The 18452-nt window shown below is 40.6% G+C and overlaps 2 protein-coding genes across 4 annotated transcripts in view; one reads left to right on the top strand and one right to left on the bottom strand.

The window, feature by feature from the left end:
• LOC136436311 (GTP-binding protein 8-like) overlaps positions 1–5848 on the bottom strand; it is a 7498-nt gene extending 1650 nt beyond the window's left edge. Inside the window, exons 1-6 of one of the 3 annotated variants that reach the window (XM_066430172.1) lie at positions 5746–5848; positions 4385–5048; positions 3887–3985; positions 3334–3464; positions 2885–2984; positions 2316–2434 (exon numbers count right to left, since the gene is read on the bottom strand). In XM_066430172.1, the coding sequence (XP_066286269.1) occupies positions 2316–2434; positions 2885–2984; positions 3334–3464; positions 3887–3985; positions 4385–4960 (1025 nt within the window). In that variant the 5' untranslated portion in view covers positions 4961–5048; positions 5746–5848. Of the gene's footprint in view, positions 1–2315; positions 2435–2884; positions 2985–3027; positions 3128–3333; positions 3465–3886; positions 3986–4384; positions 5049–5564; positions 5635–5745 lie in introns of those variants that run through there. The other 2 variants (XM_066430170.1, XM_066430169.1) reach the window with 2 other exon arrangements.
• The window catches only part of LOC136436312 (THO complex subunit 2-like), a 27999-nt gene continuing 15362 nt past the window's right edge, over positions 5816–18452 (top strand). The window contains exons 1-17 of the mRNA XM_066430173.1: positions 5816–5928; positions 6329–6396; positions 8202–8293; positions 9367–9418; positions 9956–10026; positions 10498–10622; positions 11102–11235; positions 11614–11774; positions 12179–12274; positions 12850–12996; positions 13484–13656; positions 14026–14221; positions 14967–15130; positions 15890–16076; positions 16662–16933; positions 17464–17581; positions 18038–18217. Coding sequence (XP_066286270.1) covers positions 5861–5928; positions 6329–6396; positions 8202–8293; positions 9367–9418; positions 9956–10026; positions 10498–10622; positions 11102–11235; positions 11614–11774; positions 12179–12274; positions 12850–12996; positions 13484–13656; positions 14026–14221; positions 14967–15130; positions 15890–16076; positions 16662–16933; positions 17464–17581; positions 18038–18217 — 2304 coding nt within the window. The 5' untranslated portion in view covers positions 5816–5860. The remainder of the gene's footprint in view (positions 5929–6328; positions 6397–8201; positions 8294–9366; positions 9419–9955; positions 10027–10497; positions 10623–11101; positions 11236–11613; positions 11775–12178; positions 12275–12849; positions 12997–13483; positions 13657–14025; positions 14222–14966; positions 15131–15889; positions 16077–16661; positions 16934–17463; positions 17582–18037; positions 18218–18452) is intronic.

Here is an 18452-nt window from a genome sequence, read left to right as displayed (position 1 = left end):
AGGTGACCGTGAAAACAGTAAACATAAAGTTACAGTGAAAGAAACATGAACTACAGTATGCCATTTTGTTTGATTGAAAGCTCTGTGTTGGTCGAGTACATAATTCTGCAATTTGAGCTAGATCTATGTTCCAACACAAAGAAAACACCATGAAATTTTGGTCAATCTCAACGACTTTCATCAGATGTCTGATTCACTGCCCTGAACGTTGGGAAACCGGAAACGTGATGTCAGTGTTGGAACAGAGCTCAAATTGCACAATCATGCCATTTTGTTGTCCATAAATAGCTTCATCAGATTGGCAAATCACTGATAAGAAAGTTCTTTGTACAGAAGGAAAGTGTTGATACCAAGCTGACGTTACAGTGACCATCTGTTACCGTCCCACTCTAATGACACCTTGCTGGATTTGGAGTATTGCCCTGAGGATCATGGACAGGACAGGACAATACTAACAGATGGTGCTACAAAAAGTTAGATATGAACTCTTTGGTTGCGTACAAAGGACTGTTAACCTATATGTGTTGTACTGAAAATATTTTTGAAATTCTTTTTTGCATGCGCGCCGGAACGCATTGTCCTGGCTTTTACCTTCAAGCAAGGACCAGGGAACCAGGGAAGCTTGGTTCAACACTGTGTCGCACACAATAAGACCTTATATGGCAATACGTTCTCAAATCCTTGTATAGCCGTTGCCTTATATGGCAAGAGAGCACGAAAAGGCAGGCACGCTAGATTTGCATGTGACACAGGACGGCGACCGCATGTAACTGCTACAACTGTTCGGAACTATCATTGCATTGTGGTTTCGGACTTTGATATCCTGAAAAATGACCATATTACATCTATTCCACAAGATTGCAGAAGAAAAAAAATGATTTCGTCAAGAAAACGAGCAAAAATCGGCATAAATGATACCATATAGTGAGGTTATAGCATTACGTCCAAAGTAAGTAAGTACGTACCGCAGCTTGGCCGATCTGGCAACGCGAAGCACTTCGGACTCAGAAGATCCGGGTTCGTGTCCGTGCATGAATTTTTTTTTCTTTTTAGATATTGAATATCAAAAATATATATTGATATTATATTAATCTATCAATATCATATTTATGAATATCATTTTTTTCATTAATAAATAAAGAAATATTTTATATTTGTTATTTTTAAATATTCATTTAATATATACAAGGCCTTTGTCTTATGAACAGGACTTCATAGATTCCAAACCCGGCATTCGAATTTTTCTGTTCATTGTAATGGAAAATACCGTGCAGCGGCTCCTATGCGCGGTAAGATGATTCTTGCAAAACACTCGCCACTAAACTTCTATCCACGATGTAAACAGAGGCTCTTGATGTTGTTTGCAAAACAGCGATTCTTTGTTACAGTAGCAAATGCTCCATTGTTCAGTATCGACTTCATTCAGACAACACGGACGTGGAAAGTGGCGCCCCTCGGCACAAAACTATGGGAATTTTCATGAATTTTAGCAAAATTACCCAGGAAAATAAGGAAGAAATGTTGTAAATGCGGAAACCAGAATAATACGGATGAGGTAGCTGTTGATTTGTTTGACATTTGGTAGTCATTTTAGATAGAACCTTAGCTGTTATGAACTTCTATTTCACTTAATTACCATAGTGCTGATGATTCAATGGTGCTTTTTCAAATTTTATGTTTTATTGCGTGCCATGTACATAATTACATTGATAGCTTTTATAATGAGCCTATTATACATTTTACAAATAAGCACAAGTTGTAGGCCAAGACCAGCTTTTTCAAAAGCACTTAAGTTAAGTGACGTAACTTCAAAATTGCTTTCCCCAATCTGCCTTTCTCTATTAAAACAGTACTCATTTCCCAAAATGACAATTTTTCTTATAGACTGAACAGCCCTTGAGTGACTTCCTCTGGCAGATTTTACTTCAAGTAAAGGGAAAAGACAATTCACACTTATAAACGTAGCCGAAACGCCAGCTTTTTTTAAAAGCTCTTGTTTCTTAAGAATTGAACAGAAAGGATCTTTGAATAGGGATATTTTTCTTGTGTTGTGTTGTTCTACATTTATGTCAATGCAGAGGCGATGCCCCCAAAACATATTTTTCGGGGAGATGGCATTGTTCAAAGCAAAAATTGTACATTTTGACATTGGCATAGACCTACAAAACTGTCCACAATCCATTGGGTCCATTTTGAGCTGTTTCGTTTTCAGTTCATTAATCAGGTTGCTGATGATTCTCAGCATGTACGTAGACAATTCTTATCTTTAAGACAGCTCCCTTTTAAGACACTTTAAGTTGATATTCAACCCTCACCTGACCAGGAACACCTGAGGAAGACATGCCTTTGTCCTCTCCTTGATCACCTGTCTGACAGCAAGGACATTCCTGAGGAGAACGTGTCGCGACACCTTGTCTATCTTCGTCATTACCAGCTGAAAAAGAACACATGTTGTACCTTATCAATACAGTCAAACCTGTACAAGTGACCACCTCTACATAAAGACCACCAGGACAATGTGGACGCTCTTAGGGGGTCCCTAAGAAAGATACTTCTTCCCATTGACACAAGCATTAAGAATCCTGTCTATAGTGACCACCTGTCCACATAGACCAGGTTTTAGCAGTCCCCTGAGTGGTCCTCTTGGGCAGTTTTGACTGTACATTACTGCCTATTTACAGACATAACGAACATAATTTTGTACTTAGACCCAAATCATAGATTTATTAACAACTGAATTTTCCATTGAGGTATAACACATTGGAGGTCTCTAGCAGTAACCTCTCATTGTAATATCCTAATACATACCCTTAATTCAGTACATTGCTTGCTATTTCTGGACATATACTGCAAGGAATGCTGCAAAAACTGACGAAAGACATACCACATAAGGCCGCTTAAATTCTTCAATCATCTCTATAGCAACAGTATCCCATGATGCAATCCCAGCGGCGCCATCTACCATGAAGACTGCCATTCTCAAACTGTAGGAAGAGAGGACACGGAGGTCAGGGAAGGAGGACTCACCGCATGACGTAAACTTGCCCCCTCCAGCATCGAGATCCTGCGCCAGTCTTTGCGCGTGATGCCTAACTTTCCGTCTATGAGCAGCACTGTCAATACTAGGCTGGTAGGGACAGAAGGTTACAGATCATGATCAGACAAGGTGGCAAGTTGGCAACCTCCGGTTATTGACTTAAAATCTAAAGGTTCTGGGTTCAAATCCCTAGCAGACACAAGCAGCAAATTGTTGATATTATGCCCAAAATGTCAAACATAACAACATATTTTGTACAACATTGGATACAAAATACAAAACAACAAATAATTTACTTCTTCCTCTGCGTCAGGTAATCCTCCACAATGTGGACAAAGTCTGCCGGCTGTCTGTACCCATACCCAGGCATGTCCACTAATGTCATGGCACGCCCCACCCTGAAGAAGTTGGCCATCTTGGTGTGGCCCTGGGAATGAAACAGAAAATTAGCTGGGCTTTATACAATACAAAATAAATGAAGCAACTGAATAAAGTCTCTAAAGAGTCAGACATTTTGGATAGTATCCGCTATCTTTCATCAGTAACTGAGAATAAGAGTAACTGATGAAAGATAGTGGATGGTATCTGAAACGTCTGACCCTTCACTCAGACAAATTATCCAATTGCTTTATCTTTTTTTGTATTGTGTAATATTGTACCTGGTTGTCTTCATTGATGTAATTGGGTTTTAGATATTCTTGCAGGGTGGGAATGATAAGCTGTGAACTCTCCTTTTTTCATGTTCAAGGGACGGAAATCGAAAAAATGCAGCCAGTGTGCAAAGTTACACAAATTCAGAAAGTTGTTCTCTCATACCTGAATTCCTTGCTTAAAAATGATGAATCATACCGGTGTCTTTGATGTCTTGACTTCCAGGTCAGGAACCTCTCTGAACAGACACTGCAGAAGGGTGGACTTTCCCACGTTACTGCGGCCCATGATAGCAATCTGGAAAAGAGAAGAACTATTTTGAATTTTATTCTACAATATGTGGAAACCTTAATCCTTTTTTTTCTGAAGCTTTCTCATTTTTTAGAATACATAAGATTTAGTCAAATTCAGCATGACATTTTTTTGGAACATAAGGCCACACTAATTTAATTTCTAGGTGTTCAGTTTTAAAAAATAATGCTTGATTGGAACATCAACATGATAACGGGAAAGTCTGTACTTTAGGTCACATAGTTTCAGGGAGTGAACAGAGTCAGGTGCAAGTTTTCACCCAAGCCTTCTATTTGCATGATGTCCTCTGGCTAGAATTTTAATGTCTGAGAAATTAGAAATTAAATTGGTGTGGCCTACGAGAAAAAATAACTTAAAGTTTAAACAAACAACAATTTCCCTCACCTCTGGTGTATTGTTTTCTGGAGCATAATCTGGGTTTGGAGCAGAGAGGACAAACTCAATCTTGTGCCTCCGCGCTGCAGGTCTGAATAACTGAGTCGCTCTTTGCACTTCTTCTTCTGTTGGGTCCACAACTCTCTCTATCTGTGGCAAGATTGGGACCTGAATCAAGGGCTGGAGGTCGTCTATGGGGTTCAGAGAGAAGCCTTTTTTCTGGGCTGTTGGGGGTTTTGCTGATACTGCTGCTGTATTTGAGAAACGTCTTGAGCACGATAAAAATGAGGAAGATGTTTCGAAAGTCTGTAACCTTGGGTAGTAACTAGTTGGATGCAGTTTGAACGCTGTTTGACATCTTTTTGATGAGCATTTTCTGTACAGTACTGAGCGATGTGACTTTCCTATGTGTAACTGTTTTTCTTGTTGTGTGGTTTGTCCTTTCTTCGGTTTTGATAGGTTTGCCTGTGCCATGATCCCAGTGGTAGGAATGTCCCTGTAGTTTGTGAAGAGGCAGTTTAACAGAGACCCCAGCCATCGTAACTGTATTACTCCTCTTCTAGTAAAGCTGGAGAAATGTGACATCCTTGGTGTCAACAGCTCTACTCTGTTAATCACCTAGCTGCGCGCCTTTTACTGTTGTTCTCCAATCCACACTCAAAGGCTGAAGGCACTGAAACACATTGACAATAGAACTGTTAACGACCAAACTAACTATAATTGTTAAAAGAATACATGAATGCAGTAGGATCTGCATGCCTTTTTCTATTAGGCATAGCTATTCAATCGTAGCCAACCCACTCTAATCATATGTAAGCGCTGTCGGTTTTAAATCATTTGTGATTGTCAAGCATAATTGGTCGCGTTGCCAGACCACCTAAATAGCTCAAACATGTCATTAGAATATGTAGAATAAAAATTTCCCCTTTTAAGCGTTCACTTCCACCATGAAGGACAGTCATGAATTTTGTTTTAATTATGATATGGATCTTATTTCCATATTATAACAGATATGGGGAGGGGGGCGTCTAAGTAGGACATTTGAAATTTATGGGTTATGAGTCCCAAAAAGACACTTTAACAAATGACTAACACAAAAAACGAGCATGTAGATTGTTGTCACCACCGTCATTATATATATGATTAATAAAGGAAACTTATGATGATAGATAAAGCTACAAACCATTACCTAGTCCTTCACGAGTTCACACATGTTCGGTCATTCAACTTTTGAACTGCCGTTTATATAACTTTCGCTAGGTGGCACCATTAATTATTTTACAGGCCTTGCTTCTCTGAATCTTATGGTGTAACAATAGGGGAAAGGACTTGATATATGTTTCTAACAAATATAATCACCTATCTCTTACCGGTATGATGTTAGTGAACAATTTTGCCTTTGATTCACAAATCTTGCAAACCAGGTAAAGGTCACGGGGTCAGGGCTGCTGGTAACATCCGGGTACTTTCCCACCATACGAATGCATGATGGCGGCTGTCTGTTTGACTGCCGATAACCTGAAGAACTGGGAAAAGAGCGGAAAGTCGGACTTGTAAGTACAATTTTCACCCGATTGTTATTCTGACTTGGTCCCCGATGTCTAGAGAAACATTCTGACAATTATTTGGCGTACTATACCGATTTTAAGGCATTTAAAATGGTGGATATCTCAGTGCTATCCACGATCTTCTCTGTCGGCCATGTTGCCTCTCAACCCGCCACAAAAATTGTGACAAAAACAGAAGAATCTACAGGACGTTTTAGAAACTAGAGAAGTCATGCCTAGAACACAACTTACTGGTTTTGTGGAGACGTCAATCTTGCAGATTTGTTGCATGTTTTCATAACTTATTTTGAAGCAAAGTTTCCATAGCTTGATGTGCATGATAGCAAATTATCATGATAACGTTACATGTACTGTATCTTGTAATCTTTCACTTTCTGTTCTGCAGTGTGAAGTTATGTCGGAGTCTGGCGCATCAAGATGTGGACAGTTTGACGGGAACTAGCAATACTAAAGGTGGGCGGATTTTATTTGCACTGTGAGCTTCTTTGTAGTTTTAAATACCATGAAGCTTGCCATTCTGAAACATTTGTACAAATAAAAAACAAATATTTCGAATGAAAAGGGAAAAAATCTAATCTGTGCACTAAATTTGGATGGATTTCTGGGTGTACTAAGACAGAACGACTGGTATGATTTGAAGAATAAAGGTAATCGGCTAATCCCACATCAGTACTCACTGTAATGTACATTCATTTGCTTTCGTGGGGGGGAAAGAAGTTTCTACTACTATCATGTACTACTAGTAGTATACCAGGCTTGGTTGTTTGTGAAGATACACATTTAATACACATTTAATACACATAGAGAAGTCACCATTATTAAGGGTGTAAATTTCCACACATTTTCAACTAACAAGGCACCTTTGGCACCACAGGGCAAAGAGAACAATTACCTATTCCTATTGTCGTCAGCTTGCTAATTACTAGTGGGACAGGGACAAGGAGGATGTATAATGGCCTTGGGTGTGTCAAAGATGACCTACCCATGGGCATGCAGATGCCTAACCTAATGAACGAACCAGAATTTTGTCAGCCATATCATAATGTCCTAAGACTAAGAGTGATATGTTGCTAGATAATGGTCATATGTTAGAAAATTGACAGTGGTAGATGTTGGCTGCTATAACTTAGTCAAACCTGTTCAAGTGACCACCTCTACATCAGGATCACATGTCCAAATTATGTGACCATTTTTTGGTGGTCCCTCAGATAAATTTTCCCATTGATACACAAATCCGTTCCATAGTGACAACCTGTACACCTGGACCAGATTTAATTGGTTCCCTGAGTGGTCTTTTTGGGCAGGTTTGACAGTATGATGATCAGGCTTTTGAATTGCATGAAAGTCCAACAAATTTTTCTTGCAATGAGAAGCTCCTCCCCGAAAGCTGGAAAGATCTTACATTAAATTTAAACTTTTACCTACAATAACCTCATGTATTTCTTAGCATGCAGTGAGAACAAATAAATGCATATACTGGCTGTTTTACGCACATTTAACAATGAGCAGAACTTTCTATGACTATGCATGTACTGTACATGTATTGTGACCATGTCCTGTAGACCAATTTTTGCCCACATGTTAATGCATCTTTTATGTCATCTCAGTTCTAGATATTAAATTTTCTATTTCAGTATTTGTTTCTAGTCTTCATCCCGATTTGAACAGCATGAAAAAGAAACTCTGTACTTACAAAACTGCCCAAGAAGACCACTTAGCGTAATGATAAAATCCGGTCTATGTTTACAGGTGGTCACTATAAACAGGATTCACAATGCTTGTGTCAATGGGAAAATCATCTAAGGGACCACCAAAAAGTGGTCACATTGACCAGGTGGTCCTTATGTAGAGGTGGTCACTTGTACAGGTTAAACTGTACTTGTAGTGTCCCTATGTCTTTCTATATCCCTTGTGCAAATTCATTTACATCATCTCACCTTGAATGCTACCATGGAGTTATTGGTCCATCGAGCAGAGGGGAAAAAAGAGTTTAAAAGAAGAAAAGGCTGTTTTCCCATTTCTTTGTTCAATTATATGAATTGGTAGTTTCGAGTTTATGTATGGAGAAAATGTTAGGTATGGTACATATAATATCACATCTACTTTAAATATTTGATAGCTGATGCCATTGATGTTTGTTTCTCCAGATCTCTCCTTATGTAGTGGTATTCACTTGTACAGGTTTGATGTATGGAGAAAAGCTAGGTTTGGAATGATCAATGTATCTACTCTGAACTGGATTGATGTTTATTCCCCAGATCTCAGGAGGGCTCTGTACGAGCTGTGCTTGCAGGTCGTGAAGGGGACCATCAGACATGACAGTGCTGTAAAGGTGCTGCTGGAGCTGGGGGTAAGAACCAATGATAATGATAATCTTTATTGGTCCTCCTCTTTACGAGGTGCAGCAAGCTCTCCAGAACTGCTTGTCGTTCATTGCAGGGAGAAGTTCATGTCCTTCTAAGAATGAATAATAATACAGTACTAACAATCTTTATTTGCAAACTCATACCCAAAAGCTAATGGCAAGGGACCACACAGTCACACAGATATGATAACATAAAAGAAGGTAAAGGTAAAAAAATGTCTAGTCTGCAGATCATGTTCCTATGTACCTTACTGGAGGGTTTGACTTCTTCTTTGGATACATTTACCAGTGCCATGTTTTTAATGAATGAAGAATGAAGACCTTAATTGTACATTCATGCCCCGAGGGGCTAAATACAGGTCGTTTAACATAAACTTAACCAACATGTAAGTGACATACACAGTGAAATAAATACAGTACATAGTTAAACATAACGTTACATGGTAGACGAAAGTGATAAGCTAAGCTAATCCAGTTGAGTCAACTTCTTCTCGCTTCTTTGTACATGTGTAGATGTATGAACAGATCATGTTTAATGATGAATTAACAGGATTTACCTGATGTACATTATTCAGAATTTATGCTACATGCCAAAAAATTTTCAACAGTCATGGAAGTTTCAACGGTGTTAAGGTCTAGACTTGTGAATATTGGAAGAATGCTTTTACAAAATGTCTTTTGTAAGCATTAGTCTAGCAAAATTTTCTATGTGTTGTGTAAAGAAAGAAAAGAGATACATCCTTGAAATAGTATTACCAAGGATATCATTGGAAGAATCTTGGAAACTATTTATTGTAATTACATCCTTGAAATAGTATCATCAAGGATATCATCTGAACATTCTTGTTCTAGATGTGGTTTTTGATAGCTATTCCACAGAATGTGATGTATTACTTCATAAGGTGATAGAACTAACCAAGCACACTGTACAAATTATATTTTTATAGCATATTGGATCAATTTGCTTACAGCCAGCTAAATGTTTAAGAATTAAAGAAAAAAGTAGAGCTTGATTAAACCTTTGTTGATCAATGTTTTGACCTGACATTTTTCTGCAGGATGTGAAAAGAGACCTGTCCCTCATCATAGCCGATATCCTCTCACTCGTAGGTGGGTTGTCCTTTCAGATTTCTTTTATCTTATGTTTTGTCAGAGTTTTAATGTCAACTTTTACTTCAAGTTTATGCAGTTTGTTGATAAATGTATCTAAGCTAAGACCAGTCTATGAGATACTTTTGTTTGACTGGGTCTGTTGATGACATTGTTGTTGAAAAGAGAGCTGCAATTTCTGGTGCTAGAAGGTCTCTTGCTCATCCTGTGTCTGCTTCAGTTTCAATCACTGGATAGGTCTGTTTCCAATCCTGTCTGGCTGCACTGGACCAAATTACATCTGTGTATTCAGTAGCTCTGTTCTGTTTGGTGTTGGTACAAATCTAATCTGTCTTTGGAATATATTTTTATGTGGATCATAAGTGACTGAAAGAACCAGCATTTTTACTGACACTGACAAAACATTACTTTTCAAAGCAGTTGTTCTTTTTGGGGATGTAATCGAAACATTAGTAAAGTTATGATCATTTATATTATTGATGTTTATATGTTCACGTTTGAACCATCTTTGAAAACAATTTTACTGACTATTTGCAGATATGGACACCATCTGCCATGAAGACAAAACACAGAGAGAACGCTTCGTATCACTGGTGTCAGCCTGTATGGTAAGTTCACAACATTTTTGCAATCTATAGCTCTCATGGTTTTGCTGCTACTTCTCAATTTAGAAACTTAACTTTGCCTGTTGTTTAATTATTGCTGTCCCTGAACAAGGAGGTTAAAGAGATACTGTAATTATTGTTTCTTTCACTGTAACTTTAAGTTCACTGTTTTCACTGTCACCTCTGTACCGTGAACTTATCATCACCGTGAAAAAACTATTTATGATTTCTCCACACATCCTTTCTGTAAATCACTTTCTACCACCGTGAAGTTAAAGTTCAGTGAAAATGTAAATTTTTTGTTGCACAGTGAAATTTTGCTACCGTGAACTTAAAGTGATTTACAGTATTATTGTTGTCTTTTGCAGCCAAGTGTTGTGCCTGAACATATGTTGAAATACATTATTGTTGTCTTTTGCAGCCAAGTGTTGTGCCTGAACATATGTTGAAATACATTATTGTTGTCTTTTGCAGCCAAGTGTTGTGCCTGAACATGTGCTGAAGGAGAGGCTTGAAGTGGAGTCCCTGGAGGCAGTTTCCCTCATAACCCAAGTCAAAGTGTTCAACGTCAAATATGTCAAGACAAAGACCAAACTCTTGTAAGTATTTTTCAAATGGGGTCGAGTGTGGCAGCTTTGAATATGAGAAGTTGTGAACCTACGCGGAGAAGCTCTTGATATTTCATATGTATATGGCACATATATTAGGGACATCGGCTGATGAGTCTGCAAGCTCTAAATGACATTCTCAGTAGTAAGACACCTGGTGTTCTCTCAATCATTGCAAAATTTTTAGAGATCGGCCAATGTCTGCAGGTCTCTGAGCCCTGTTCCAATGAGATGGGGTAGATTTTCTGGTTTAAAATACTAGATATTAATGATAAGATTTTTTTGATTTTGCGACCTTCTGGCAATCAACAAATTTGGCAGAAACTTGTCTGACACTCAGTGAAACTTGAGTTTACAGGACAGGGTTTACAGGACAGTAGTTAGGATAAGTTGGCTACTAAACTTACAGCATTTGCTTTTGTGCAAGTAATTTCTGTGTGGTTGACAATGAAAGTTTTCTTTGTCTGCAGCTACAAACAGCAGAAGTTCAACTTGCTACGTGAGGAGAGTGAGGGGTACGCCAAGCTGGTGACAGAGCTGGGGCAGGATACGTCGGGCGCAGACACCAGCAACACTGTCCTGGAGAACATCAAATCTCTTATAGGTACGGACATCATGCTTGTTATTCTGTCATATATGTGTTGTTAGTATGTGATAAAGACAGTCCAATAAAACTGGTAAATATCAGAGAGTGACTCCAGCTATCATCCGTCTGACTTTCCTTTGAATTTGATGTTTATGCATGATACTGATAGAATGTGGTGCTACAGAAACCTTTTTACTGTGCTAGCCATATGAACTTAAGCCTTACATATGTTCTCAACTCAAAGGTACAACATCACTCTAGATTCATTAATGTCGTGGGACATAATTTTGTGTTTCAACTTTTTAGGGCAAAGAAGGAGGTTTTCACAGTGTTTTATGCTCGCAGTTGAAATAAGTCTGTAGCACAGTAGTGATCAACTTCTTCCATTTTCTTTAGGCTGCTTCAACCTTGACCCTAACCGTGTCCTGGACATCATCCTGGAGTCGTTTGAGTGCCGCCCCCACCTCCACGACTTCTACATCTCCCTGCTGAACTCCTACATGACGGAACCATCCACACTCTGCCACGTGCTGGGCTTCAAGTTCCAGTTCTATCAGGTAGACTTTCATTTTATCTTTTGCACACTGAAGTAGCCAATTGGCACCCAGTTCTCTGTTGGTTACAGAGTTAGGCAGTATGGAGAAGGTTCAGGATGACAAAATTTACAGGAACATCCACATAAGAGATTGGATGGCAACATAAGGGAAGACTTCCACCTCCCCAACCTACACAGTGTTAAATCAAAGAACAGAGGCACCTTGCGGTCTGCCATCAAGACACGACATCCTTGTGCAAAAGTTTAAACCCTTACGAGATGGGGAGCTATAGATGATTTTTAAACCAAATAGTTTGTTTGCGAGCTTGTGTGTGATGTCCTCTGTTGATGCCAGTTGATTGCTATACATACACAAGGAAGAAATGTTCAGTCTTGATGAGCTGTTTTCTATGTCTCCTCCCGCAGGATGAGTCTGGAGAGAAGACGCCTGCTTCCCTGTACAAGGTGGCAGCACTCCTACTGCAGTACCAGTTGGTAGAGCTAGAGGCGCTCTATGCACATGTAAGTGTTCTTTTTATGGAGTACTGACCCCTTCAGTGTAAGACTCCAGTAGAGAGAAAAATGTTAAAGATGAGCCCCTTAGGCCTCTTGCAACTTTTGGTTATGTGCACAAAACAACATGTTAGTTTTTAGGTAGAAACAGATTGGCACCAATTTGTATTGGTTATGGAATTAGGCAGGAGGGAGATCGTTTAGTGCTGCACCTTATAACTTTACTAATTCAGGAGACGACAAAAGATTTATTCCATGACCTTAAAAAAGTAGAATGAGACGAATTAGCATGAGATTCGTCAGTTAGTTAGTTTAAGTCCTCCCTGCACTAGATGGAGCATAGGGGGCTAGTCCGCTGTGTGATCAACTACCATACTCTTTCCCAAATGCTGAGTGCTAAGCAGAGAAAGCAGTATGTACCATTGTTAAAGTCTTTGGTATGACTCGGAATTGACCTCCCAACCTACTGAATGGAAAGCAAACACTCTACTGACTTACTAGGCCATTGCACCAGTTTACAGCATGAGATTAATTGGTCTTAAACTAAGCAGATAAATGATGTTGAATCTTCCTGTGCGTTCCAGTTGCTCCCCTCTGACAACGACATCAATGAGAGACACAAGCGGGACGGGCTGGAGGCTCGACAGCAGGCCAGGAAGATGTCCATGGTCATCCTGTCAGACAAGAAAGACGAGGACAAGGAGGAGGACAAGGACAGCAAGAACGACCAGGTACGGAAAAGGGATCACAGTTTGTTTGTTTCGTATAATCAGTAAACTCTCTTTAGGCGTAACATACTAGTTCTGTTCTGTACAGTAAGTACAAACTGCATCAGACCAGGTGTAAGGTTTGATCTATTCACACCTTGATGGATCCCTACTGTTTTCGATAAGGGTGGTGGGATCTTTAATGTGCTCAATGTGGCTCTCCTTAAAGTTAAACACAGGACTTTTGGCTTTCGGCCCAACCTAAAGGACGTCCCTCACCTGTCGAGTGTCGAGTGAGAAAATAGGTGTCAAGTGCCTATCACAAGGGCACGGCTCTGGCGTCTGCTAGGGATTTGAAGTCAACAATCCTAGCAACAAGATTGCCTTACCACTTACTACCACCTTCCTAACAGTAATGTGCTATACAATTTGTCTTAATTAGTCTTTGGCCCTCACAGTGCTAAGGCTGACAAAACATGACAGTAACAGATGTCTTTCATATGTACCCCAGCAGGGAGACAACCAGAAGTTTGGCCTGTGTGAGGCCCTGCTGAGGATAGGGGACTGGCCGCATGCCCAGAGGATCATGGACAGGCTGCCCCACCACGTGGCTGTAGAACAGCGCTCCATTGCTGCTGCCCTGTGTGCCTTGATCCACGCCACTGTCGAGCCGCTGTACAGAAGGTACCTTGCTTCAATGATACTAAAACAGTTCTTGATTACAATGAAACATCATAAGTATTATTCAATAAACAAAGATGTTTGTACTACTTACAAGACAGACAGCCTTCTGTTGTTAGTGAGCATTAGACCTTACAAATCATACTTCTAGTTCTTTATTCTTGCCGCCAGGTAATCAAGTTAATTTCTGTCTGTTAGTGTTACCCAATTCGGAACCTGGCTCCGTAGCTTGCAAAAAATATTCTTTTGAGAAGCAGTAAAGCAAACATTATGATGATTTGTAATTGCATGTCAACCATCACTATAAGTATGAAAGTCTTTTCAGATATATTGAAGAAAGCTGGTTGCTAAGTTTGTCTTTGTTGTTTGCAGGGTTGGCGTGCCCAAAGGTGCTAAGGGGCGTCCCATCCCCAGACTGGACAATGACCAGGCCCCCGCGCAGGTGCACCAGTACGCAGACCTGCCGCGGCACGCGTTCATCATGCTGCAGCACCTGGGACCCCACCTGGCCTGCGACACCGTCCTCATGGCCAAGGTCATCAGGATTGGCAAGGCCTTCATGAAGGAGGTGGGTCTGTTCAGCTGATGTGTCGTTGCATACTCTATACCAGGGTTGTCTCTAGCACCCTTCCCTCCGTCCTGGGACAGACATTTGGTTGTTGGGAATTAAAAAGATTAATCCCTTCTATTCAAAAAGTCTGAACTTCAGGACATGACATGGCTTAATTCAACAACAAAATTTGACAACATTGGCTCCTAAATAATGAGTGTGACGAAAGAAATTGTCATCTAAAATTTCTGTGGAGATCTCTACATAGGTTTGATAAGTCATATCACTGGCTATACAGGTACAGATACAGAAGCTGGTTTGTTATGCTAAAGAGTGGGAATACTAACTATACAGGTACAGATACAGAAGCTGGTATGTTACACCAAAGGGCGGTTATACTAGCTATACAGATACAGATGCACACACTCACACTTCCACTCATACATGTTCCCTCCCCACAGTGGAGTGAGAACCCAGGGAGGAAGCAGGAGCTGTGTGCTGTGTTCTACGGCCTGCTGACCGCCACAGACGAGGTCCTCCTGCCCACCATGTCTATGTTAGATACAGATACAGACACTCACACTTCCACTCATACATGTTGCCTCCCCACAGTGGAGTGAGAACCCTGGAAGGAAGCAGGAGCTGTGTGCTGTGTTCTACGGCCTGCTGACCGCCACAGACGAGGTCCTCCTGCCCACCATGTCCATGTTAGATACAGATACAGACACTCACACTTCCACTCATACATGTTCCCTTCCCACAGTGGAGTGAGAACCCAGGGAGGAAGCAGGAGCTGTGTGCTGTGTTCTACGGCCTGCTGACCGCCACAGACGAGGTCCTGCTGCCCACCATGTCCATGTTGGACTCCAACTGCTGCATGTCAGAGGAACTCTGGAGCCTCATCAAAACATTCCCCTACGAGTACAGGTCAGTGGCTCATGTGGCTCGTGTTGTATTTTTTATGCAACATCTAGCCATTGTTCTGTTCTGTTGAGAGTTCTTAAAGCCTACGTTGAACCATTTTGTAATGGGTATATGTTTCATTTGTCTTTCATGATTGAATTTCTTATTGTCAAAGGAAATTAGAAATGGAAGTTACTGCTACATGGTAGTATACAGTAAAGGAATGGAGGGTTCTGAATCAAGTGTCCTAAATAAGGTATGCTGGACTGTTGTTGGGAAACATTGATTTTTCTTTTCATTTTTGCTGTGATTAAGTGCTATGCAAATAGATGAATTTGTACTTTATTCCCTTTCCCAAGGGCATATCAATGGGGCCTGATAGACATTTGAACCCAGAACATTTAGGTCTTAACTCAACAACCATAACCACCTTGCCACCCTTGTTCACAGATACCATATGTATGGCCAATGCAAGAGTAGAATGAAGAAATGGGTGAAAAGTGCCTATCCCAAGGGCACAACATTGGGACCTGCAAGGCATTAGAACCCAGAACCTCTAGTCTAGATTCTAACTCAGCAACCATAACCACCTTGCCACCCTTCTTCGCAGATACCGTATGTATGGTCAATGGAAGAACCAAGTTGAAATTTTATGAGGAAATAGGCGAAAAATGAAAAATGCCTTTTTTGAGGGCACAACATTGGGACCTGCTGGGGACTCAAACTCAGAACCTTTAGCTGGTAACTCAAAAACACTAAACACCGTGCCACCCTTGTTTTCAGATACCGTATGTACGGGCAGTGGAAGAACCAGGCCTACGCACTGCACACCCAGCTGATCAGGATCAAGGCCCAGACCATGGACAAGACCAAACACATCATGAAACGTCTGACCAAAGAGAACATCAAGCCCATGGGCAGGCTCATCGGCAAACTCAGCCACGCCAACCCGGGGGTGCTGTTTGAAATTGTAAGTTTTGGTCAGGATTCTTTCTGTTTATGTTCAGCAAATCTTACATTGTCACACGATGCTAACTCTTTAGGATGTCTATGTCTATGTGTGCAAGGGTACAAATGAAACTGTTTTTTTTCTTTTGCGGGTTAGTTTCCCCATTTTACAGCAAGTGTGTCCTTTTCTGGTGTTAGATGCAACAGGTATTACTTTTTTGCATGTTTGTCTTTGCCAAATTTTACTCCAAAGTTGATAATGATTTTTTTCAGTACAAATTTTGTTAGATTGTGGAAGATGTAGATGGCGATAAATGTTAATTTTGAAGGCTCGTGCGTTGTTCTCGAAGGGAAACATTTGTCACTGAGGGAGCTCCATAATTTTGCTGCCCATGGAAATAAGCTATCGCTGTAGAAGGAGACTGAGAATAAAGAATTTTAAACATTGTCCGTTTCTGTTGTCAGATCCTGTCCCAGATTCAACGTTACGACAACCTGATTACCTCTGTTTTGCTCTTGCCTGATCCTCAGTTAACGTATGTCAATGAAATAAAAGTTAACAATAGATAAATGCAAATTTTAAGAAAATGTTATTTTCTGTTGTCAGATCCTGTCCCAGATCCAGCGTTACGACAACCTGATCAACCCTGTGGTGGACTCCCTGAAGTACCTCACCACCCTCTCCTACGACGTGCTGGCCTACTGCATCATCGAGGCGCTGGCCAACCCCGAGAAGGAGCGCATGAAGCACGACGACACAACCATCTCGCTCTGGCTGCAGAGCCTGGCCAGCTTCTGCGGCGCCATCTTCAGGAAGTACCCCATCGAGCTGACCGGGCTGCTGCAGTATGTCGCCAACCAACTCAAGGCTGGCAAGAGGTCAGTTTATATTCTCCTTTTTTTTTTGTTAAACGAGTTTGCTCAGTGCAAGAATGGATGTCCTAGTAGCTTAGAAGCTGGTAGCAGCCTCACATCATGATCGACTCGTCTTCCCAATCAACTGGTTGTTATGTAAGATGTAAGATGTATTTTATTGGCTTTTCGCAGTTTACATACACTGAATTAAAAGACCAATGTACAGTACGTTCACAATTTTAAACTGCTGTCGGCGTACATATAATCATATTCATATATAAAATCCGGTACATAAAGCACTTTCTAGACAATATTGTTTCTCCAACAAAATTAGCAACATTCGCAAATCATTCGCAAATATGGTGCAGAAAAATATAACGTTATGTCGATGAAGGTGAGACATCCAGGTAGAGCATTACATGATACAAAAGAAATCAAGCAACTGGATAAATTCTCTAAACTGTCAAATGTTTCAGTTAGTATCCACATTTTCAGTAGTTGTACATTTGTGTTCTATAACAATTAATGATTCCTTGTACTTGTTTTGTTTGTAGCTACGATCTCCTGATCCTGAAGGAGGTGGTCCAGAAGATGTCAGGGATCGAGATCACAGATGAGATCACCAGCGATCAGCTGGAGGCCCTGTCAGGAGGCGAGCTGCTCAGGGCAGAGGTATGATAAAGACAAAGATATGTCATCTTTTGTTAGTCTACGGCAGTTAAACCTTATGGATGATGTCCCCTGCAGACTAAAGCAAATATAATGTGAGAGCACAAAAAAAAAACAAGGTGGGCAACAATACAAACAAAATGCGTAGTTTTTCAGAATAGTCATCAAAGTTATAACAAGGACAAAACATGGCATCACAGTCAACAAGTTTTTTTATTCCTGTATTCAAGAAGTGCAGAAAGTGCACTTCTGCTGTTTCTGCACTTCTACTGTTCTACAACTACAATCAGGGCTTCCACATGACGGATTTTCCCATTTTCTTGTCAGGTTGACCTTCGCCAGTGGCGAACAACATTTTTTTTCAAACTCAGGCAAATATCATGACTGAAAAAAAGGCTGAAGACAATGTGTTCAAGTTTTTCAAAACGTCTTATTCACAAATTATACTATTCCTTGTAGGGTGCGTACTTTGGTCAGATCCGGAACACTAAGAAGTCGTCCCAGCGGCTGAAGGATGCCCTGCTGGAGAGTGAGCTGGCCCTGCCGCTCAGCATGCTGATGGCTCAGCAGAGGAACCACGTGGTGTTTAAGGAGGGGGGAGAGATGCATCTCAAACTGGTGGGGAACCTCTACGACCAGGTACGGACTGCTGTTTTTGTTTTTAAATATATGCCTTCCATGACACAACTTAGTTTGAATCTTGAAATGTTGGCAGTGGTTTTATTTGTTTTCCCGATGACCACTGTGAAATTATGACACTGCAAATATGGGTTTTGGTTCACTACTGTACTACATAATTGTTTCAACCGCAAAATTAAAACCTCGTCTTCCTTACTACCCCAAGATTAAGTTCCTGCGGAAATCAATGAATTCA

This window comes from Branchiostoma lanceolatum, chromosome 6, assembly GCF_035083965.1.
Source record: "Branchiostoma lanceolatum isolate klBraLanc5 chromosome 6, klBraLanc5.hap2, whole genome shotgun sequence".
Lineage (NCBI taxonomy): Eukaryota > Metazoa > Chordata > Leptocardii > Amphioxiformes > Branchiostomatidae > Branchiostoma > Branchiostoma lanceolatum.
The sequence above is the reverse complement of the archived record's forward strand: the minus strand, read 5'-3'. Positions and strand labels throughout refer to the sequence as shown.